Source organism: Trichoderma ghanense (assembly GCF_004382785.1).
Source record: "Trichoderma ghanense strain CCMA-1212 chromosome Unknown scaffold_1, whole genome shotgun sequence".
NCBI lineage: Eukaryota > Fungi > Ascomycota > Sordariomycetes > Hypocreales > Hypocreaceae > Trichoderma > Trichoderma ghanense.
Window position 1 is genome coordinate 1019288 of NW_027395664.1, and position 23017 is coordinate 1042304.

At 55.0% G+C, this 23017-nt stretch overlaps 7 protein-coding genes across 7 annotated transcripts; 3 read left to right on the plus strand and 4 right to left on the minus strand.

Moving 5' to 3' along the window:
• Positions 1-413: 413 nt before the first annotated feature.
• On the plus strand, positions 414-3765 carry CCMA1212_001700 (DNA mismatch repair protein MSH3; the record flags this gene model as incomplete). Its single annotated transcript, XM_073699118.1, has 2 exons — positions 414-1158; positions 1220-3765. 2 exons carry the CDS (start codon positions 414-416, stop codon positions 3763-3765), a joined length of 3291 nt encoding a protein of 1096 aa, XP_073562025.1.
• An 835-nt stretch (positions 3766-4600) lies between these two features.
• Positions 4601-7968, minus strand: CCMA1212_001701 (uncharacterized protein; the record flags this gene model as incomplete). Its single annotated transcript, XM_073699119.1, has 8 exons — positions 4601-5133; positions 5191-5369; positions 5425-5473; positions 5521-5755; positions 5812-6198; positions 6252-6587; positions 7129-7421; positions 7965-7968. The coding sequence occupies 8 exons, from the start codon at positions 7966-7968 to the stop codon at positions 4601-4603; spliced, it is 2016 nt and encodes a 671-aa protein (XP_073562026.1).
• Positions 7969-8485: 517 nt separating this feature from the next.
• Positions 8486-9530, minus strand: CCMA1212_001702 (Geranylgeranyl transferase type-2 subunit beta; the record flags this gene model as incomplete). The annotated part of the gene is made up of 2 exons (XM_073699120.1): positions 8486-9105; positions 9167-9530. The coding sequence occupies 2 exons, from the start codon at positions 9528-9530 to the stop codon at positions 8486-8488; spliced, it is 984 nt and encodes a 327-aa protein (XP_073562027.1).
• A 3477-nt stretch (positions 9531-13007) lies between these two features.
• Positions 13008-15681, plus strand: CCMA1212_001703 (putative Rho-type GTPase-activating protein 2; the record flags this gene model as incomplete). The annotated part of the gene is made up of 3 exons (XM_073699121.1): positions 13008-13684; positions 14005-14850; positions 14927-15681. Coding segments are annotated over 3 exons (2277 nt in total), but the record flags the coding sequence as incomplete, so codon positions are not given.
• A 1191-nt stretch (positions 15682-16872) lies between these two features.
• CCMA1212_001704 (Regulator of ribosome biosynthesis) lies at positions 16873-17472 on the minus strand (the record flags this gene model as incomplete). Its single annotated transcript, XM_073699122.1, has 1 exon — positions 16873-17472. One exon carries the CDS (start codon positions 17470-17472, stop codon positions 16873-16875), a length of 600 nt encoding a protein of 199 aa, XP_073562029.1.
• A 599-nt stretch (positions 17473-18071) lies between these two features.
• CCMA1212_001705 (37S ribosomal protein S23) lies at positions 18072-19531 on the plus strand (the record flags this gene model as incomplete). The annotated part of the gene is made up of 2 exons (XM_073699123.1): positions 18072-18666; positions 18750-19531. 2 exons carry the CDS (start codon positions 18072-18074, stop codon positions 19529-19531), a joined length of 1377 nt encoding a protein of 458 aa, XP_073562030.1.
• A 439-nt stretch (positions 19532-19970) lies between these two features.
• CCMA1212_001706 (DNA replication licensing factor MCM7) lies at positions 19971-22710 on the minus strand (the record flags this gene model as incomplete). Its single annotated transcript, XM_073699124.1, has 5 exons — positions 22657-22710; positions 22305-22564; positions 22111-22235; positions 20123-22043; positions 19971-20051 (listed from the first exon to the last, which is right to left on the minus strand). The coding sequence occupies exons 1-5, from the start codon at positions 22703-22705 to the stop codon at positions 19971-19973; spliced, it is 2436 nt and encodes an 811-aa protein (XP_073562031.1). The 5' UTR covers positions 22706-22710.
• Positions 22711-23017: the final 307 nt, after the last annotated feature.

Sequence of the window (23017 nt, forward strand, 5' to 3'; positions counted from 1 at the left end):
TGGCCAGAGACTTGAAGGCGCTTTGAGAGGGCCCCGATGCTTTGAGGTCTTTTAGCTGGAAACTCCTGTAGGCCACAAATGATATTTGCACATGAGCATGAGATGAACCGGCAGCATGCCTCTTTGTTCCATTGTCAAACTGGATGCTCTGAAGAACTGAGGCATGATTTTGTTCGATGGAACTGTTTGATAAGATAAGAGCTCCCCTGACGTCGATGTTCCCCAGACAGGCAAATTATGGGGCCTCCCAAACGCGCAACTGCACCCGCTGGACGCGTTGAGAGGTTCACGCTGCCTCACCTGCCAAATCGTTACCGCAGGTCGTCTCTTTTCAGACGACAATCCAGAGCAATACGACGTACCTCATACATGGCAAAAGGCGACTGGATTCGCCCATAACTCTCAGTCTTGCCATGGCGCCTCTTTCGAAAGCTACAGACAAGAAGCAAAAGTCGTTAACTGCCTTCTTCACGCCCAAGGCCGTCAATGGCACAGCTTCTTCTTCACAGCCCGCAGTACCTTCTTCGCCAACCCCTGCGAAAGAGTCGGATCTGCCGTCAAGGAAACGGCCGCTCGAGAAGGATAACGAAAAGACCAATGGCACTGCTGAGAAGGCATCAAAGAGAGCAAAAGGCGACGATGGATCAGTCGATGGCGAAAGCTCTTTTTTCCGCAAGGATTCGTCCGCCACTTCAGCGGCCAGCAATCGAAGCCCGACTTCCGCACGAGCACAGCGCTACCGTTACGATGAATCAAACTCACAAGAAGATGCTGGCAACGACAGCGATGATGCAGAGACCAGGAGGCGGAATGAGGAACTGCACAGGAAATTCGTCAAGAAACTGGGCCATCCCGATGCTCTGTCTTGGGGCCTAAAAGCGCAGGACAGCGGCAGCGCTGGCGACGACGAAGATGCTGATGCAGATCCGGAGGAGGAGGAAGCTCCCCTGGTCGCCTCAAAAGCAAAGAAGAAGGGAGCAAAAACGGGGAAGCTAACCCCGATGGAGATCCAGTTCCTAGACATCAAGCGGAAACACATGGACACGATCCTCATTGTCGAGGTTGGCTACAAGTTCCGATTCTTTGGTGAAGATGCCCGAGTGGCTGCCAAAGAGCTGGGCATCGTGTGCATACCAGGCAAAATGCGCTATGACGAGCGTACGTACCTCCAGGCTGACCAGTCTCATTGCAACAGATGGGCTTCACTAACTCGCACCAGATCCTTCGGAAGCTCACTGGGATCGCTTCGCGTCCGCCAGCATTCCCGTTCACAGGTTGCCCGTTCACGCGAAGCGTCTCGTTGCTGCCGGCCACAAAGTCGGAGTTGTACGCCAAATCGAGACAGCGGCGCTGAAGAAGGCTGGCGACAACAGAAACGCCCCCTTTGTCCGCAAACTCACAAACCTCTATACCAAGGGGACGTACGTGGATGAGAATGGAGAGCTGGACAGCCAGGACGCTTCGGCCCCGTCCGGCGGCTACCTGCTCTGCATCACAGAAACAGCATCCAAAGGCGCTGGCACCGATGAAAATGTCAATGTCGGCATTCTAGCTGTCCAGCCCGCAACCGGCGACATCATCTACGACAACTTTGAGGATGGGTTCATGCGGAGCGAAATCGAGACGAGGCTGCTGCACATATCGCCTTGCGAGTTCCTCATCGTAGGAGACATCACCAAGGGGACTGATAAGCTGATACAGCACCTATCGGGCAGTAGCACCAATGTGTTCGGCGATCGTGCCCGCGTTGAGCGTGTGCCCAAGAGCAAAACCATGGCGGCTGAGGCATATTCCCATGTGACACAGTTCTATGCCGACCAAGTAAAGGAGGCATCGGATAATGAGACTGCGAGCGCCCTGCTCGATAAGGTGCTCAAGCTCCCCGAAGCCATCACCATTTGTCTGTCTGCAATGATCACCCACCTTCAGGAGTACGGCCTGGAGCACATCTTTGGCCTTACAAAGTACTTCCAGAGCTTCAGCACCCGATCCCACATGCTGATCAACGGCACAACGCTCGAGAGCCTCGAAGTCTACCGCAACTCCACTGACCACTCCCAAAAGGGGAGCCTCTTCTGGGCCGTCGACAAGACGCTCACCCGGTTCGGCCAGCGTCTCCTGCGAAAATGGGTTGGCTGCCCATTGCTCGACAGAGAGCGCCTGGAGGAACGCCTTGCCGCCGTTCATGAGCTCCTCGACAAGCAATCCACGTCGCCCGTCGACGACTTGGAACGACTCCTCACAACCACCAAGGCTGACCTCGAGCGCAGCCTCATCCGAATCTACTACGGGAAGTGTACGAGACCAGAGCTTCTGTCCGTGCTTCAGACGTTGCAACAAATTGCTAGTCACTACTCGACCATAAAATCAGCTTCTGACGTTCCCTTTGACTCACCAATCATCGTCAACGCCATCACCACCCTACCCCAGATCCTGGATTCGGTCGTCTCCTATCTAGATCGCATCAACGCATATGCCGCCAAGAAGGACGACAAGTATGGCTTCTTTCGAGAAGAATATCACACCGAGGAGATCCAAGACCATCAGCTGGGTATCGCCCACGTCGAGCACGAACTCGACGAGCACCGCGCCGTCGCCGCTCAGAAGATCAAAGTGAAAAGCGTCGAATACGTCACCGTCGCAGGCATCGAGTATCTCATCGCCGTCCCCAACAAGGACATCAAAAACGTCCCCGCCTCCTGGAGCAAGATATCCGGCACGAAAGCCCTCTCGCGCTTCCACACCCCTGAAGTAATCCGCCTCATCACCGAGCGCGACCAGCATCGGGAGGCCCTCGCCGCGGCCTGCGACAAGGCCTTCAAGGACTTCCTCGCCTCCATCGCGTCCGAGTACCAGCCCCTCCGAGACGCCATCTCCGCCCTCGCCACGCTCGACTGTCTGCTCTCCCTCTCCAAGGTCGCCGCCCAGCCGGGCTACACCAAACCAACCTTCCTGCCCGCCACCAGCGAGCCCTCCATCTCCATCTCCGAGGGCCGCCACCCCATGGCCGAGCACATGCTCGAGAGCAGCTACATCCCCTTCAGCACCACCCTCTCCCACCCCTCCGCCCTAGCGCACCTCATCACCGGCCCCAACATGGGCGGCAAGTCCTCCTTCGTCCGCGCCGTCGCCCTCATCGTCCTCCTCTCCCAGATCGGCTCCTTCGTCCCCGCCGACGCCCTCGAGCTCACCCTCTGCGACGCCATCCACACCCGCGCCGGCGCCAGGGACAACCTCTTCGCCGGCGAGTCCACCTTCATGGTCGAGGTCTCCGAGACGGCCCGCATCCTCCGCTCCGCCACCCCCCGCAGCCTCGTCATCCTCGACGAGCTCGGCCGCGGCACGAGCACCCACGACGGCGCCGCCATCGCCCAGGCCGTCCTGCACCACGTCGTTACCGAGACCAGGTGCCTCACCCTCTTCATCACCCACTACCAGAACCTCGCCCGCATCGCCGATGGCCTGCCCGGCGTCACAAACGTGCACATGAGATTCAACGCGGAGAAGGGGCCTGATGGCGAGGAGGAGATCACCTTTCTCTACGAAGTGGGAGAGGGCATCGCCCATCGCTCGTACGGGCTCAACGTCGCCCGCCTGGCACGCATCCCTAAAAAGGTCCTTGACGTCGCCGCAGAAAAGTCAAAGCAGCTTGAAAACGAAATGAGGCGGCGACGGTTACAAGGGGCGTGTCGGACGCTTGCTCATGTCTTAGAATCCGGCCCGGATCAGCTAGACCATCTGACATCATCTATTGAACAGCTATAGTCACTGGACTGCTCACCGGGAGTCATGGATCCTACATGTTTTCTTTTCTTTTTGGGTTTGGCGATATCTACCCAAACATCTACTCTGCACCTCGTGTAATGAGAAGCGGAACACTGCTGTATTTATCATGTCTAGCTACCAATATGGAATCATACGAACCCCAAGATTGCTTTCTCATGGCCTTATCTATATTCAGCCTCTCGACAGACAAAATAAGCCGGCCAACAGGGCTGTCCTCTTCAAATCGATTACTGCTATCGGTAAACGCGTCTCATATAAACCCAATTTGTAGAAATGAGAGTAGAATCGCCATGGACCAATCGAAAATAAAATCACAAAACACCTAGCCGTGAGCCCACAAGGCGTCGTAGTAAAAGGCGACGGGAGGGAACAGTTCGCCTCTATAATTTGAATGCATTGTTGTCCCATGACAGTCGGCCCAACGAGATGTTCTCCACAAGGCGAACCATGAACCGTATTCGATCTCGGCTGGTTGTCCATGTCGACTTGTCGTATCGACAGCCGTATTGACGCCGTATTCAGGCATATACACGCAGAGTCCGCATGACCAGAGAGATCTTGTTTGATGAACCTCTGACGACATGTTAGCGGTCATGATACGGCCAGGCGCTCTTTGGTTTGCTTACCTTGCTGAAAAGGGTCCTCAATATCTCCGTAAAGCGCCTCCGAAGTCGAGGGAAATTAGAACGAAAAAGAAACCTGAAAGAAAAAAAAATGCGCCGGAGCCTTCTCGTAAAGTACCCCATTGAGACCCATACAGAGAGAAAGCGGGTATCGTATGGACGACCTATCCGTTGATCAGGTAAAGGAAGCATTAGAGATCTAATTCACCGTGTTGAAGGTCCTCGTGGATTTCGATGCCGTTGTCAGATCCTTGAGATTCCCAGATGCCATGCACAGGGAAGCGAGACTCCTTTCCCTCATCAATGTTGGCATCGTCGAGAACGTCGGAAAGCTGTGGTTCGGGTTTGACACCGGCAGCTGACTGGCTTTGACGCATCGAGTGAGAGGCATCTGGACTACGATTTATCGATGTGAATCCCAGTGGAGACAGGCTTGCTGCAGGACCCGACTGGCCGCATGATTCAAGGAAGAGGCGATCCTGCGAGAACAAGGGATTGGTACCTGGTATATCGAGGAACTGGTTCGATACCGTATTCGCCTCGCCAGCACTGGTATGCGAATAGTCGTCGAATTTTTGCTGGGCGTTGTGGCCTGAGGAAAGGCGAAAATGGTCATGGCCAAGAGCGTTGAAGTGGTTGTTCGTAGCGAATGGGAATCGCGAGGTGCTGTTATAGATGGACGTTCCATCCAAGGCATAGGATAGATCCTGATGACCGAAAGAGCCTGGTGGAGCCGTGGTCAGTACTGCATGATTGAGTTGGGGAGACAATTGCTGCTTACCCAGACCAACGTGTCCGTTCATGCTGAGGAAAGCTTGTTCTTGGCCTCTGCCTCTCTGGAGGTCTCGCGCCGAAAATCCTCGGTCAGGGATGTCTCTGGCTGCTGGCGTTGGGGATGCCATATTTGAGTGTGCAATCGGATTCAACTGGTGCAGCCCCATTCTTCTGCGTAGGTCGAAGCTATTCTCAGAGTCAGTACGAAATTTTGATCATGGGTTCGTGTTCTTGACATTACCTTGGCTCCCTTTGAGACGCATTGGACACGGCACGTCCATCATACACCCCTATATCGAGTCAGTGCTATTCTCACGGGCAGCACAATCGTACGTACCGGTAAGCTCATCATCATCCCGAAAGATGTCATGAGAGCGCTTGTACTGTCCGAGAGTATGCGTGATGTCAGAGCTTGGAGTTCGACTGTATGCTAGGAGGGGTTTGGAACTCTTTTCTTGACCAGCGTTGTTGCGGGTGAGACGGCGATTGCCTCCCCGAGGAATGTTGGCAGAGATCTCTGCGAGTGGCTCTCCGCGCTTTCGGCGAGGCTTCACTGTTTTCTTTGGAGATGTCTGGTAGATGATGTTAACGAATCGTCAGTGCAGAAGCTGGGGATCTGGGTACAAACCGTCTGCTCTTGGTCCGGCACTGGAGAAGAGCTGTCATAAACATCCTTGACCCTTTCCACCTCAAACTCAGCCGTCATAACGACTTGGGTGGGCTCAATTCCCTCTGACGTTCTTCTCATCTTCTCAATGACCGACTTGGGCTTTCTTTGGTTGCGAGTGCGTTTCATATCCTCATTTGCCAAATCCATTTTGCCCATGCCTGGCCATATTTGACCCTTCAGTGACATCATATCGCCTGATCTGAAAAAGTCGTCTTGAACCTCGTTGTCATGGTCAGATGGGAAGAAGCCCGGAAACATGGGAAAGTCCGGAGTGAAATCTTCACGTTCATTCTTCACGATCATGTCAGACTCGACTCGCTTCATTTTCCTCTTGGGCTGCTGCTGCTGTCCAATCAGCGCGCTGGCGAAAACTTGATCAAAGTATGACGGATACTTACCTTTGAAGCTACGAGGGCTGCAACGCCTCTGGCCCGTTTGTTCCTCGCGGCCTCTTTCAGCTGCTTCGCCTTCATCCGCTCGACAAGCAGGCGCTCAATGCCGTTGTCTTTGTACCACTGATCGTACTGCTGGAGAGCAACAGAGGCCGAGACGTCTTGGTGAGCCTTCAGCTTTGTCTGAGTTTCATGATGGAGATGGCCTTTGGACGCGATGTGCGTGAGCAAGTGGGACACATCGGAGAATCGCGGCGACTCGGGGCAAACAGTGCAGAGCAAAGGAATCTGCTTGCTACCGGAACCAGACGAGGTGCCCGTGTTGACCACCGACGCCATGTCCTGCTCCAGGAATAGTCAGTCATGGTGCTTGAATCGAAATGAGAAGCACCCAATAAGGGGCAAGAATCAATTCTTTGCAGCTGCAGCTTGTTTGTCTGCACCCATAGGAGCACTATCGCGAGGTCTGACCTGATCATGACCCAGAGGGCCAGGCTGATTGCACGAGGTGGCCTCGGGGCAGGAAAGCAGCAGCAGTGACAGCAGTAGCAAGCACAAGACGGGAAGAGAATGAGAGACGAAGGCCGTGGGCCTTGGTGTTGACCCAAAAGCAAAGAAGCAATGGTAGAGAGTGACGTGATTCAGAAAAGAGCAACTGGGTACATGTGGCCTGGGGGGGTACGAGAGGGAAGACGCGGGTATGTCGAGACAGCAGAGCAAGTCTCATACAGGATGAGACAGCAGAGCAGGTTGGTCTGGGTATTCGTAGGTCGGTAAGGTGGAGGAAGTAGGGAAGAGGTAGGTAGTAGGAAGTAAGAGGCAAAGGTTTGAGTAGGGTAGGAGAGAGGTAGAAGTAAAGACTAAGCCGTTGCATTGATCTTACCACGGAATAAAGGCCGTTCATGTCTGCAGTTGGCCCTGTCACTGCCAGCTGGTGAGGCAGCAGCACTCCAGGAGAGGTTGCCCACTGAGGCAGTTCAGGAGCAGCTGGAATATCTAGTGCGGGCTCGCTTCCGTCCCAAGTGAGGACAGAGGGACCGAGTCGAGGGGGCAGATCTGGCAGTCTTTTGAAAGGAATGGGGAAGAAGGAGGAATCCATGATTCCACCGCTTTTGAAGGCGCGACCCGAGAGCGTCTGGGCGGTAATGAGTGGCAGTAGAGGGATCCAAGCGGTATCTGGGCAGGAACCTTGATGAATCAATGTTCCCGAGGCAGTCAGAACGCAGAGACGCTGCTTCTCATCTCCCTTGAAAGTGAAGAGAAGAGGAGAGAAGAGAAGAGCAGCTTTGTCCGATCAGCCTCAGCTTCCATTTGATGTTAGGAAGGAGGGAGCACGAAGGGGTTAGCCCTCACGGGGCGCGGATATGGATAGCCATCGCACCTTCCCTCTTCCTAGAGCGCACTGATAGCTGCATCTATCGATATCGAGGACGATGGCATCATGTTAGAATAGCCCTTAATCAGAGTAGGCAATAAAGTCTTATAATAATCAACCTCATCACTCGATTACTCTTGATGGCGGCTCTGCTGGTGATGCTGAGCTTCCTCCCTCCTCTCTCATCTTACCTTTGTGAGTTCAAATAGGCATCAAAATATGCACACAAGCTCCTCACATGCTATCGTCTACGGTCGACAGAGTGCACAAAGCCCATGTGAGTCTGGTGGCCATCCAAGTATTTCAATGCCAGTCCAGCCATTTCGCAGCGCGCCTGTTTATACCCATGTTAGCTGTAGTTATTGGACTGCTTCTCATGATGATCTAGGTAGGAACGCAAATGGAGAGTTTCGCATGCTGTAGCGCAACACATTGGACACTCGGAATACTCCAGAGATCAAACAGAATTGCCGTGGCATAACAGACACATCAATCCCTCGTTTGCTCAAGATCATTACCGTATCCTGTGCAGAATGTCCCAGTATCTGTTATCGACTGCTTCTAGGGTAATCCTGAGCAGTACTCGCATCCCACTACCGATCACCACCTTAAAAAAGGGAACCTAGATCTCCTTTTGATATGAGCAACATAGATGGCTAGAAAAAAATTAATTGTGCAACATGCCTCCAGAATCTCTTCGCATTCTTCCTGTATTCTACATAGGTATTTCCCATCCATCCTTGTACAAGGTCATTAGCTTGAAGTCGTTAAGCGTTGAAGTGGTGGTACGGCGTAGCTACCCGAGGCGGACAGATATCGAGCTAGATCGAGCATGTATGCCAATATCCAACATCTGTCTTTGTTCTCATTCTCCTAAAACCTTCGCCACAATGCTCTTGGGCATGCAGTACCTCGGATCCACAGGCTCCATGCCAGGGTATCCAAGTAAGCTCAGCCCTGCGGTGCCAAAGCACGTGTGCCAGACGTCCACCATGTTGCCCGGCCCGTCGGAGAAGCCGCCGTTTTCAGGGTCTTGACAGGCCAGGATGAAATTGACGAGGGCCTGCTTATCGATCCAGTGGACACGACCAATGATTTCGAGACTGCTCAACACCCACCAACTGTAGCAGACGTCTTCCTTCTTCTCGGGCCGGCCGTTGAGCCCGCCCCCAGGGAGCTGCCTCTCGCTCAACCAGCGGCCAAGCTTCTCATGCTCTACGAGATCGAGGCGTCCCGCGATGGCGAGAGCGGCGACGCAGGTGAAGATTTGTGCAGCGTGAGACTCTGCTCCGGGCTTCGCGCCGTAGCCGCCGTCAAAGTTTGAGCACGCGACAATGTGGGAGACAGCTTTATCGACGTCGACCAGAGACAAGAGTCCCAAGAGTGACAAAGCGTTAAGGGCGCCGTAAAGAAATCTTGTGTCCTCTTCACCCCACTCGTCGCCAAAGAAGCTTCCGCTCTCAGGATTTTGAAGGTCTGCTATGACTGTAAGGTGTGTTAGAGCACCGGAAGTCGTTCCTTGACAGAGGTATCCGCCAGTACCTACATTTGCCAACTGCCGCCTTTCCCTTTCCTCGCGCTTCTAGCTCGTCGAAGCCATCAACCATGGCGAGAATCTGCACGGCACTTACCGTAGAGAGCATGTGGGCATCGTGCCCGGGAGCAGCCCCGAAGCCGCCGTTATCATGCTGACAGGAGAGAACAAAGTCGATGGTGTCTTTGCGCGGCAGGGCCTCAGGGTGACGGAGAAAATGGAGAGCACATAGGCCCCAGTAGGCACCGTTTAGCCGAAGGTGCTCCGTCATCCAGTAGTCCAGCTCATCGGTTTTGGTGTCCAAGCTCAGAACATATTTCACGTGGGCATCGGTAGCAAGTTTCAGGCCCTCGGCGTCTCCAGGTGCCCGGGCCATGACGATGTGTTGGGTGGGTTGTTGTCTGGTGTTTCACACGCAGAATCAGAGTGTTGCTTCAGTGGTGAGCTGCTGGTGAGAGGTGACGTTGAGATTGCTTATGTAAGCAGCACGTCCAAGCATCCGCAACGCTTGGATTTCAGCTGCATGATCTGCCCCGTAATATCAGGGGATGCTTATTGACCACCTACATATGCGATGAGAGCCTCGTTCTTTCGGCGCTCATTTGTTGGACTTTACTCTTATTGTCTTTACCCCTCTGAGGCGTGAAACTTCCTCCATAGCATTGAGGCAGATGCTATTTGTGGCTCTGCTTATCTCGTAGATACTGTGACCCCCCGTAGCTGCTAACGGCCCCTCTCTGGAGCATCCCTGGGCTGGGGACTCGATGAACAGTTGTTTGCGAAGGAGGAGTCCGAGGGGAGTCGGGGTGACGAGGACTACCGAGATTGCCATCGTAGTCGGCAATGCTGGGAAAAAGCAACCAACGGCTGATCGAGTGGCTGTGCGTTTGATGAGAAAGGCCTGTAGGGAGCTGCCTCGTAACGGCAATTGCTGGATACCTTACCCTACCTTAGGTATTGCGCCAAAACTGAAAGGCAGCGGGCGCATCATCAAGTCTCTTCCTCCCTCCCTACACCGCATTGCTAACATGCCCGCTTCATCTTTCCTTTCGTATTGCCACATGAAGTTGCAGACACGTTGGATATCTCCGCAAAGGAGGCACAACTACACTGACTTGAGTGCCAACGGCCCGATGCCGCTTGATTAGAAATGCGACGAGTTCCTTGTGCACTAGAGAAGCAGCGCCGGATAATTGCATGGCACATCTCAATGGGCTGCGATGGAGTGCGTTATTGATGCTGCTAATGCGGAGGGCGCATCGACAGTTGCCCAATGGCAGCACTTTTTGCGCTGGGGAGTCACATGGGCAATTGTGTGCAGGCGGAAGATGGCAGACATGATGCGGCCTCGCAGGCGTTAGTACATGTACGATGTCGCACGTCTGCGTGAGTACGACATCCATACAAAGTCCTCTCATGCATGGCCAGCTGTCTTCTTATCGGACAATAGCAGTAACATCGTTGGAGGCGGATCAGGGCAGAAATGTTCCTTATTAGGCAGATGTATCGATCAAATACTGTACCTGTATGCAATCGCTGGTTCGCCTGGGCTCGTGCCACCGGCCTAATTGGGATGAGCCTGCGTGCGCCGTACTGTACAATGCTTGGCGGGTGGTGGGAATGGATGGTCACCATCTGAGAGCTTCTCATGTACGAAGCCGCGGAAGATTTGCATCCAGGGGTTTGAGACTCCGTACCTGAGTGTCCAGTGATGAGCGGGCAGGCTATCCATACTGGGTACCCGGTGGGCTCTCTTGAATCAGAAACAAAGAGCCTATTTCGTCTCAATCAAGGTGAGGTATTGACACACATAGCGGCATATGTTAGTGAGTACCTGACTTAGATGGTTCCGAAAACAATCCTCCTCGACCTTGCCCCAGAGAAACAAAGAAACATATCGAATCCTTATCATCCCAAGCGCCTGGCCCGCAAGGAGGCACCGAAGCTGGCGATTGAATATTTGCTGTCTTGATGTCTGATGGCCCTGCAAGGGAGATGCCCAGCTGCAGCATCAGAAGAGCCACGGTTGGCTTCGGCATGGTTGTATATTGAGGACTTGGCCGCTTGGCCAGCTTTGTTTCTGCACATCGTGCGACTCCAAGTTGTTTCTTGGTATGCTGACTGCGTGCCCTGCGCCCCCGTGCAGCGGAGCAGACGCTGCCAGGAGGCCCAATCATAGCGCCGGGAACCCCTGAAAGAGCGGTTCTGTTCCCGGGAGCCACCGAGGCCGTTTCAGATGCGATGGCGCGTGTGTGAACAAAGAGACGGATAAAGAAGAAAGAGAAAAACCATCACGAGATGAACGATTGTAGTGACTCGTGATACAGTCAGATGCTGCTGTTGCCATGCTTGTTTTTTTCGGTGCGCCATGGGATGCTCAATATCTGCGCTTTCCTATTGTTGCCATACAAAGGGCAAGCTTGATGCTTGATGCTTGATGCTCCGTACTCTGTACATGTGCCTGACGCCAACGGCGGTTTCCTGTACCTGTTCCTCGTCCCTCCACTCACTGGCGTCCACCCTGACGGCACTAACGCGAACCAGGTACCCCAAACGGGATGGAGCCATTGATGTTTTTAGGGCATGGGATGGACCTGCTTGTTGGCGGTCGCACTGGTACTTGTACTTGCAGCAATCTGCATGAAGCAGCACCTGGCAAGACGTGAGAGACAGGCAAATGAAGGATGACGGACTCAATCACTTGAAGAGGGCGGAAAACAATTGGGGGAATGCGGGACAATAACCTTCTTCTTACCCGAGACGCTGTCTATCCTACCAAGACTCTGCCTCTGGACATATATGAGGCTGATATATGGATGAAATCAGCTTTTCCGCCACTGCTGCAAGCTCAATAGGTAGGTACTTTAGGTAGTAGGTATGACCCCTACAAGTACAACTACCATAACACGCCGCCCATGTCCCAACAGAGTAGCCGGCGGTAGCGCTATCAGAGTCTAGCACGCATTTGACGCCTGGATTCGTTGCATGTCGCCAGCGGCCACGACTTGTCTAGTAGTGAGAGCTGCTTCTACTGTAGAGCCCTGGAGGGTCCAGAGGCCGGTTCTAGGCCAGGGTCCAAGGGCATTATCCACGAACGTAAGGTGCTCGACTGGTATCGAGTTGCGGTTTGCTGCTCTTTTTGCCGACAATCCATCCATGGCCTGTCGTGCTGATCCGTACCTGCACCTGGATTGTACGTACGTACGTGCCTCGCACGCACCCACACCCACCCTCTCGCTACCTCAGGTACTCGCACCTGACTTGAATTTGCATCATCTCCTCTCTTATACACAAACTAGGTACGCTGTTTGCATACCTAGATACGAAGACAGACGCGGTTCCCGGCGTCTTCGTCTTCACTTCTTCACGCTCGTTGTGATTCTGATCTTTCTTCTCGTACTCTCTCGTCTTCGTCCCCCATCGTCGTCCTCGTCCATCCTCCATCCTGCACCGTCGACCGTCTGATACCATCGCCCGCATCCGCACGCACTTTCTTTCATTGTTTCGCCCCGTACCTACTTGCACGCCCCTCCCTCACTCCCTTCTCCACGACGCCGGCTAGCCAGGCCGATGCCACGGGCAATCCATCGTTCGTCTCGTCTGGTTCCCCCCCACTGGCCTGCCCCTTTGCCCTCTCCATCTTGAGGCACAGCTGAGGCACAATAGTCCCCCTCAGGCTCCCTCAGGACTGCATCCNCCCCTTGATGAAATGTGTGCCCCCCCCCCCCTCTCGCATCCTCTCCTGACCCTCCGAGCCTTGCTGCAGCGCCCTGCGCGCCCTGGAAGTCTGACCGTCGTCTCCTATCCGTGTTCCCAAGGCTGTGGCCATAGCGCCGCGTGCAAACCACCCCGACAGGCCCCCTGACAGAGGGCTGCAGAGCTGCAAACCTCCTGCGCCAGACCAAACCGCCATTGCGCAGCCTCTCGACACTCTGCAGCCGGGGCTTGCCAAGATGGGACGTAAGCCCACCCTCCAGCCGCTGATTCTGGCGGACAGCAGCGCTCTCGACGACCCGCAGCCGTCTGCCGCCGAGTCTGCGTCGCAAGCCGCCGCATCGCCCGTCGACTCCAACGCCAACTCCAAATCGCCTCGATCGCAGCGAACCTCGCCCTTTCCTATCAGCAAGTTTGCCGTCCACAGAAACCGGCCAACTCGCATAGGCACGTCGCCAACCCTCCAGCCACAGCCGCCGCGGCCTGCGACCAGCACCGGACCGTCAGACGAGGCCAGTCGCCAGCACCAGCACCAGCACCAGCAGCTGCAGATGTGTCGCACCCAGGCCCGCGATGACTCGGAGCTGCTGCATCCCTCGAGGTCGAACCTGGATCCTTCCTCAGCCGGAATGCCTACCCAGGGTCTGCGCCAGGCCATGACGGACGGCACCAAGCCGACAAAGTCGAGCTTTTTCCAGTTCAACAAGGCGCCCAAGACTCCTGGCATTCCACATGCCGCCCAGAACCAGCAACATCCCGCGGCGCGAAACCAGCCGACATCACGAGGCGACGACAAGGTGGAAAAAAGCAACAGAGGTAAGGCTATATCGGCAAATGGAAAATCTGCACATCAAAGCCGGAGGACCTGGGCGGACAGCCGCTCACTTGAAGATTGGGATTGTTGCGGTGCGAACAATTCGAGGTGCGAGCTAGCATGCCGCCCATTTGGTGTCGCATTGCTTTGGGGCGCACCCCAATCCTCGTGCCAGTGACGGGTTCCTCGAGAAAAAGGAAAATGGAAAAATGAACGAGAAAAAAAGAAAAGAAGGGAAAAGCAGACCAAAGGAGAAAAAAAAAAGAGACAAGACCCCCCTTTGAGAACCTTTGTGGCTGACTATTGTCACTGTTATCCCTAGACCCGATCAGCACCGACGAAAGCGAGCCGAAGTCTATTCCTTCTCAACCTTCACGTTCTGACCTCTCCGTTTCATCTTTTGGAGACGCCGACACAACAACGCCTTTGCCATCTATCAGAAAGAACAAGTCCAAGTCGTTTGCGCTCCTTGGCCGCAGCAAGTCTGTTCGCGACAAAGAAGCCAGCCGCCTCAAGCTTGCCGTCGCGCCGGTTCCGCTTCCGTCGGCCACGCCAGATAACCACGCGATTCCTGAAGAGGCGTCCACCAGCACAACGCCTGCCGCCGCCGCCGCCACGGCTGATGCAACTGCTGCAAACACTCAAACCCCGATTGTGCCCCAAGATCGGGCTTTGCGAGACGACGGGATGAATTCGACGCCTCGAACTCGGCCAGAGGACCGGAGCGCCGGCGCTGCTGCTCCCAACTCTCATAGCAAGGATAGTGGGCGCGAGAAGGAGCAGAAGGCTCATTCATCGACACGCGAAACTGGTGCATCGACATTCTTCAGCGGGCTGAGATTCACGTCCACCAGGGCTGCCGACCTGATTAGCAAGGGACTCTTTGGAAAGAGCACGCGAAGCAGCAGTACGACGGACAAGGAGCCCGTCATCGATGATGAGCATTACGAGCTGAAAGTCATCAATTTGCCTCTGGTTGAGCAGACGCGAATGACCCGAATCTCGAAGCGTCTAGAGGACTCGAGGGACAAGACAGAGTTCTGGATGCCCGCATTCCCATGGAGAGCCATTGACTATCTGAACTATAAGGGAACAGAGGTGGAAGGCCTCTACCGTGTGCCTGGAAGTGGTCCTCAGGTCAAGAAGTGGCAGAGAAAGTTTGACGAGCGTGCGTTTCCTCACCACCCTGTTCTTTTCCCGGTTCGCGTCGAGAGTCCCAAGATGACTAACCTGGCTGTGTGCAGAATATGATGTCAACCTTTTTGAGCAGAACGACCTCTATGATATCAACATTGTCGGTTCGATGCTCAAGGCTTGGCTTCGCGAACTGCCCGACGAGCTCTTCCCGAAAGCGGCCCAGGAGCGCATTGCTCGCGAATGCCACGGCGCTGAAAAGGTGCCGCAGCTCCTCATCGACGAGCTCTCGAACCTGTCCCCATTCAACTATTACCTCCTATTCGCCATCACATGCCATCTCAGCCTGCTTCTCGCTCACTCGGACAAGAACAAGATGGATTTCCGGAACCTCTGCATCTGTTTCCAGCCCTGCATGAAAATCGACGCCTTCTGCTTCAAGTTTCTGGTTTGCGATTGGAGGGACTGCTGGAGGGGCTGCAAGAACGAGTCCAAGTTCATCGAGGAAGAGTACCGCCTGTTTGATCAGCCGCCGCCGCGTGGCCTAGCTGATGTACAGCTTCCTTCGCAGAGCGGGGCGACTGAGGCGGAAAGGCCTGCCACGTCGTCTCATCACAGCAAGCCATCGATCGAGGAGTCGAGCGAGCAGGCAGCGAAGATGACCAAGCCCCAGCTCCATCTATCAAAATCCAGCAACAGCCTTTCATCCCGAAATTCTACAGTCTCGACGGCTTTGAGTGACGACAATGAGGAGCACGAGGACGCTGGAGACATGTATGGCTTCACACATGCTACTGAGGCTACAGGATCTCGCGACCTGCGTCCCTTGTCTCCTATCCAGCCTCTGTCGCCCCTTGGCTTCTAAGCACAGAAGTCGGGGCCAGGCCGTACGAGGCTTACTCCATATCAACATTTTACTTTTTTTCTTCGGCAAAGATACCCAGCAGTTATTATCGGCGCCAATTTATGACATGACGCCGTTTATGACTTGTTTTGTTTCGTCACTTCGGACTTTAGCGCATCTCCTATATACTAGAGCTTCTGGTCTGACAAAGACTGGATTTCCTCTCTGCTTTCAGATTTTCATCACCTTCAGCTTTTCCCTTTTACACCCGTAGGAAACGAGAAGGGAAAAAGATGATCAAAAAGAACAGAAACACCATAGAGGAGGAGCTTTGAGAGGCTGAGTAGCCCCCGAAATCACACTCTCTCCTGGTTTCATATGTGCCATCTGCCTCCTTGCATTTTCGGTCTGGCCTCGCTATATTTCTCCTTACTACTACATCAACGTCGCGACGACCGCTTTCCAGATTTGTGTCTTTCCATTCTCTATTTCAGACCGTTGTGCCCATCAGCAAGAATCCGAATTTGTCTCTTTTTCTTTCCTACCATCTAGGGACTCAAAACGCGGAACATCGAATTGGCCGAGAGACTTGGGCCTGTCTCCTTTGTTAGAGGCCAAGCAACTTGGGTGTGAGGCTAGCAAGGGCGTCGGAGGCTATTTGTGCACCTCTATTTCTATTTCATTTTCGTTCCATCTCTCTTTAAGCTCAGTTCTAGGTGAAAAAGTGGCAATGTGGCCATAGAAGGCGTCAAGTGAATGAATACAGGAGGGTGGTGGCGTAACAAGAAGCAGTGAGCCATTCATTTGAGTGAGGGCGCTGGGAATGATTTCGTTTTGCCTTTTATTTTGGCAGCATAAGACTATGGAGGAGCGGTGAGAATGGGAAAAGAGGGGAGAGAGAATTAAGAAGAAAATTGTTGCCCGTGCTAGCTATTGAGGTTCTTCGGAACATGTAACATCTATACGAAAATTTGTGAAAATCGAGTGATCCTATCCTCCCCTGCCACCGAGTACCTAGGTAACTAGATGTATATCGAGTTGACATTATCTTGATTCTTGAATGCAGCCGTGTCCTCTGACAAAAACACCCCACGCCTCGAACGCCGTAGCCATGCCCGAACTTATGGTACATGGATAAAGACCCCTTAAAAGCAAGCGAACACCAAGATGATATCCGAGACTCGTTCTTTGATTGCGCGCCACTCCGGTCCATCAGTTCTTCTTGCCCATCTTCGCCGCGGCATCGCGCTCGTTCTTACGCATCTTCCTCTCGTTCCGCCGCATGTTCTCCTTGCGCTCTCTCCGGCCATCGCCACGGACGCTGGTGCCCTCCTTGCGCTCGGCCTCCTTCTTGGGGTCGACCTCGACGAGCCAGTCGTCCTCGCCCTTCTTGTTGAGGGCCTTGTACCCCCACTTGCGCTTCCACTCGCCCGACTCCTCGTCAAAGGCGAGGTTCTTACGCTGCTCCCTGGTCTTGGGCTTGATGCCCTTCTTGGCGGCGAAGCGCTCCCACTTGGTCGGGGGCTTGGGCTGGGGCACGGGCTTCTCGCGGGGCAGGCGGGTGGCGGGCGGGGGCAGGGTGAGGAGGACGCCGTCGGAGGTGGACTGGAGGGGGCAGGTGGTGAGGAGCTGGTTGATGAGGGACTGGGCACCGTCGCGGGCGAGCTGGGCGAGGGAAGAATCGACAGAAGAGGCGTCAAGAGCGACGGGGTTGGGGTCCTGGGCGAGGAGGAGGCCGAGGTCGAAGGTGTAGGGGGTCGGCTTTTCGACGACGACGGGGAGCTTGGGTTTGTTGGAGATGGAGACGGCCATTTTTGTGTGTTTGTCTGTGTTTTTTTCCCCCTTTTCTCGATTCGAAGAGTAATTGGCGTTGCGAACGGGGTTGGTGGTTGAATTAAGAGAAGTTGAAGTTGAGGTGACGGTATTAATGGTGTCTCTCGGGCTGTTATGGTGTTGATGGTCGTTCAACTTTCCAACTTTTTTTTTTTTTCTTTGTCGATAAGAACCCGTCAATTGTTGCGATAAAGCTTTCTTGCATCGGATCAACGGGCTGCCAATTTTCCGGGGCTTGCTGGACGGCGCTAGATCTCCAGAAGCATGAGACAAAAGGATACATTGCTAGCATTGTATCTTTAGCGCAACGTTTGCGGCAAGTGGTACGAGCCTGGTGGCCCCTCCACAGGTACACATGCGACTTTGAGATTTTTGGACTCAATTGGAACCAAACCTCCAATCCGTAAGACCTTCACGAAAAATTAACGTGGGGGGGAAATCGATCGCAAGAATTCAACGACGCCGCGATTCGGCCTCAATGCGGTGACGACACAACGATTGATTGAACGACGAGGCACACGAGGGTCTCGCAATCTCTCCTTCTGCTCGACTTGAACCCCCCAGGAACTCCCACAATCATGGCCTCCATATCGCTACGGAGCCTCGTCAGGCCCTCGCTCCCCGTTGCGCCTCGCATCCAGCCCATCATCGCCGCCTTCTCCACCACCAGCCTCGTCTCCGCCGCCGCACCGCCCGCCATCAAGAGCCGCAAGGACCTGCCCAAGAAGACGAAGAAGACGTACAAGAAGAAGCAGAACATTGTGCCCGTCAAGAAGCCCGGCCCGGGCGAGCGCAAGGCCTTCCGCAAGCGCATCCAGCTAAGCAACAACAGCGCGCTTCCCGTGGCAGGGCTGGATAAGTTGGAAGCGCAGACCATGGCCCGCGCCGAGAGCGGCGGGCGGATGTTTGCCGTGCCGGACGAGGTGGTGGACCGGCTGAGGGCGCTGGAGGCGTTCAAGAGCACGCAGACGTGGAATCTGTTCCGGAAGCCGCATGTGCTCGTGCGCAAGGAGACGGTCGAGCTGATGAGCCGGCTGGAGGCCTCGGTGGAGAAGAAGGAGGCGTTCAAGTGCGTGCTCACGGGGAGCCGGCTTTCGGGCAAGAGCTTGATGCTGTTGCAGGCCATGTCGTATGCGCTGCTGAACGAGTGGGTGGTGATTCATATCCCGGAGGGTAAGTTATTCACAAAGCTCTGTAACAGCCGAGTTGCAGTCTTCGTGTGGGGAGAAACCGGTTTTGCTGATTTGTTTCGACAGGCCAAGATCTTACCAACGGCAACACAGAGTACTCACCCGTGCCTGACACGGAGCCCATGCAGTTCACCCAGCCCGTGTACTGCCTGAAGCTGCTCCAGAACATCTACAAGGCCAACAAGGCCGTGCTGGAGAAGACGCCCCTGAAGCAGGACTGGACCCGCCTGTCGGCGACGCTCAAGCCGGGCTCCACGCTGGCCGACCTCGCCCTCAGCGCAAAGGAGAGCGAGTTCGCCTGGCCGACGCTGTCGGCGCTGTGGACGGAGCTGACGCTGCCGGGCCAGCCCCCCGTGCTCTTCGCCCTCGACGGCCTCGCCCACATCAACAAGGTCAGCGCGTACCGCGATCCCGCCTTCAACCCCGTGCACGCGCACGAGCTGCTCCTCGTGCGCACCTTTGTCGACGCCCTGTCCGGAAAGACGAAGCTCCCCAACGGCGGCGCCGTCATCGCGGCCACCTCGGAGAATAACACCCACAAGCATCCATCGCAGGAGCTTGCCTTGTCGCAGCTGGAGGCCGGGCAGGCAGGTAAACCCGTGCCGCAGCCGGACCCTTACGAGCGAAAGTACGACGACAGGGTGTACGATGCGCTCAAGAACAGCACCGTGATGCGTCTCGAGGGCGTGTCCAAGGACGAGGCGAGGGTGCTGATGGAGTATTGGGGCGCGAGCGGGATGCTGCGCAGTGTGCTTGATTCGAGGGTCGTGGCCGAGAAGTGGGCTTTGGGAGGGCATGGCATTGTGGGTGAGATGGAGAGGGCTTCGCTCATGACGATGAGGGTGTAAAATGAAGAAGGCGAGGGAAAGAGTATATAAAATAGGGGGGGAGTTGGATGATTGAATGAGCTGGGGCGAAAGGAAAAGGGGGGTAAAAAAGATGTTGTATGAATATGTATTATATATAAATGATATACCGTAACCCTGAGAATCTCGCTCCATATGTCAATACACGTTGGTGAAGACATTTTTACTTGAACATCCCATCACCGGTCACAGGTCTGGTGCAGCTCTTGCAGCTGAGGAGGATCATTTCACTTCTATTCATCTAGCCTCTTACAAGATGTAGCCGCAAGTTCTACCAATGGCACTCTCATCTTTTACTCTCCGCAACCCCCTTGAAACAGCCAGGATGTCCAATAACAAGATAAACGCCAGACCATTTTGCAAAAAAAAGAGCCCAAAATTGTGACCCCCAGACCAACCAAACTTGAAGCATATAACTCTCTTACTCTTCCATGCTGTCTTCTCTGTCGTCATCCGCGGTGACAAAGACTAGCCTTGAGCCGCTGCCAGCAGTTTGCCAGACCTAAGGGTGGAAATAATGTTAGCATCTGAATTGACGAGAAGCGTTCGTCGTAATGATAAGCAAATACTCACATCCAAAGTGGTGTACTCTTCCAGGGCATTCAGCCACTGGTCCTCCGTGAAGCCCTTGGCAATCACCCGCTCCTTGACCTTCCTCATGCTCAGCTCAACGCCGAGCTCATCATCTTCATCCGCATCATCCGGACGGCAAGCGCCCGAGTCGGCCAGGGCCTTGACGAGGTTGTAGATCCTGCTGCTGGCGTTGAGGCCGCGCCGAGGACCGCCGGTGTCCGTGTTCAGACTCTCTTTGCTGGCTTCGACGAGCCGCAGAGCCTCATCGACATCGTCCTGGGTCACCTGGTTGCTGAACCGGAGACGGGCGAGGGCCTGAGCCAGACGGACCACACCCAGCAGGGTACGAGGCGTGGTGTGTGTGAACTGCTTGCCCTTCTTCTCCGCCCGCTGCTGCTGGTCTCGCAGACGGACATACGTCTTGATCATGTACTCGGAGACGGACTCGGGGACGACTGGTCGATATGTGCGGGCCTGGGCGACGTAGGATCGCACTTCGTGGGGAGAGAAGACGACGTTGTCGGTGCCGAGGTCGGGATGTCGGTTGTTCATGTGGACGTAGGTGACGTGCTTGGCGAGCTGCTCGTCTGTGTCTCGGGTGGGGGTATCGAGGAGCAGGAAAAGGATGTCGAAACGAGACAGGAGAGCGGCGGGGAGGTTGATGTTCTCAACGGGAGAGATGCGAGGGTTGTATCGGCCATAGACCGGGTTAGCAGCTGCCAGGATCGAAGTACGGGCGTTGAGACTCGTCGAGATGCCGGCCTTGGAGATGGAAATGGTCTGCTGTTCCATGACTTCGTGGATGGCTGTGCGGTCGTTTTCGTCCATCTTGTCGAACTCGTCGATGCAGCAGATGCCGTTGTCAGCGAGCACAAGCGCACCGCCTTCCAGAACCATCTCGTCCGTGACTGGGTCTCGCATGACGGCGGCTGTGAGACCGACGCCACTGCTTCCACGGCCCGAGGTATAGACACCACGCGGTGCGACTTTGGAGATGTATTTCAGCATCTGAGATTTGGCAACACCAGGATCACCCATCAGGCAGATGTTGATGTCGCCACGAATCTTCATACCGTCGCCCATCTCCTTGGTGACACCGCCAATGAGAAGAAGCAGAAGAGCCTTCTTGACATCGAGGTGGCCAAAGATTTCAGGGGCAATGGACTTGGCGAGCAGCTCGTAGACCTGGCCAGACTGTCGGTATCTATCGATTCTTCGGACGAGCTGAGGGTCGACAATCATCTCGCTGTAAGCCTTCTTGTGCTGGTGGATATGGTGAGCCTCAAGGTACGTGTCGGTCAGCAGACCTGCCCTGATGGCCTTGAAGCCGGTGTAGGGCGTGGGCAAAAAGATGCCGGAGATGTCAACCACGTCACCAGGGTTGACTTTTCGAACAAGGCTGCCAAAGCAGTGGACAGTGAGAGATCGAGGGATCTGTCCAATGGGAACCTGCTCAGCCAGCTCTTGCACCTTGACCTCCTGAAAGGGCAAGAACTTGGACGCTCTGGATGAGGGATGCAGCTGGCCCTTGGCCTGGTTCTTCTTGCAGTCGGACGAGGGGCACATGGTCAGGGGGCCGTACTGCTTGTCGGCGATGGGCTGGAAGATTTCGCAACCGCAGCGGTCGCATGTGTATGCGCTGACCTGCACAATGGGCTTGACGTCGGAGACACGCGTGGCAATGGCCCTAACGGTGATGAGGTGGCCGAGATGCTCGCCGCGAACATGTCGGACGGCCAGGGCCTTGGAGGCGCCATCCTCAACCGCTGTCCGAGGCCTGAAGACGAGCGTGTACCGACGGGTCAGCTCAGCGGGGAACTTGTCCTCGAGGATGGTGGGATCTCTGTCCGCCAGCACGTCGAGCTCTCGATTCCTGGCCTGCCGCCGGGCCATCAGCACGTCTAGAACGTCGTCTTTGAAGCTGAGGTCGTTGTTAGCCATATTTGATCGCTTCTTCCTCCTCCGCTGCGATTGGGAGTTAGCCATACTTGACCTCTTCGCTGGGCTGAGGCATGACATTGTCTATAGCCCTCGACATGATCTCGACGTAGTGCTTTGTGTTCATCTCAATCGAATCCACGAGCTGCATTGACTCGTCTGTTTGCGACTCCCACTACCGGCAGCAGTCAGCAACCTGGCGCATATTTCGTGCATCGTCCACCCTTGTCCGGCTCCCACTCACAGTAGCTAGGTCGTCCAGATCGATGGCGAACTCGTCAATCTTGCGGTCCGCCAGCAGCTGCAGCATGTCGCTGTACTTGTGCTGGGGCGTTTTCCTCTTGGCGCGCTCCTGCTGGCGGCGCTGGCGAGTCTGGTCGTCCTCGTCCATGAGGTCGTCCTCGTCGCTGAGGTCATCTTCGTCGATTGTGATGTTGCCGAGGGCGGTGGTGAGGGTGTGCTCGGGCGAGGTCTTGAAGTCCTTGAGGAAGGATTCGAACGCAGCTGCAGACGGGAATCAGTATCAGCTCTCTCACTCTCTCTCTCACGCACAGCTTGAAGAGGGTTCAGATCAAGATCAACAGAATGAAGCCTACACTGCTGCGTTTCGTAGTTGACCGGCGCTTTGAACTCGCGAAGCGCCATTTTGCCTGATGATGCCCGGTATCAACGCCGGGAGAGAGAGGATCGGGGCTCGTCGGGTGCGCAGAGAAGAGGAACAAGAAGAGGAAGATATTTGCAGCAAAAAGAGAGACGAGCAGCTGCGATGCGATGCGATGCACAAATTGGTGGGCTGGGAAACCAAACTTGCAGGGATGCAAATGCGTGCGTTAGTCAGGAGGAATTGCAGAGCTTTGGAGAGCTTGTCGAAAATGCTAGGCCTTGACGCGAGACGGACGCGCGACGCGTCAAAAGCCAATTAAGAGGTACGTACCATAGAACCAGCCACGGGCAGCT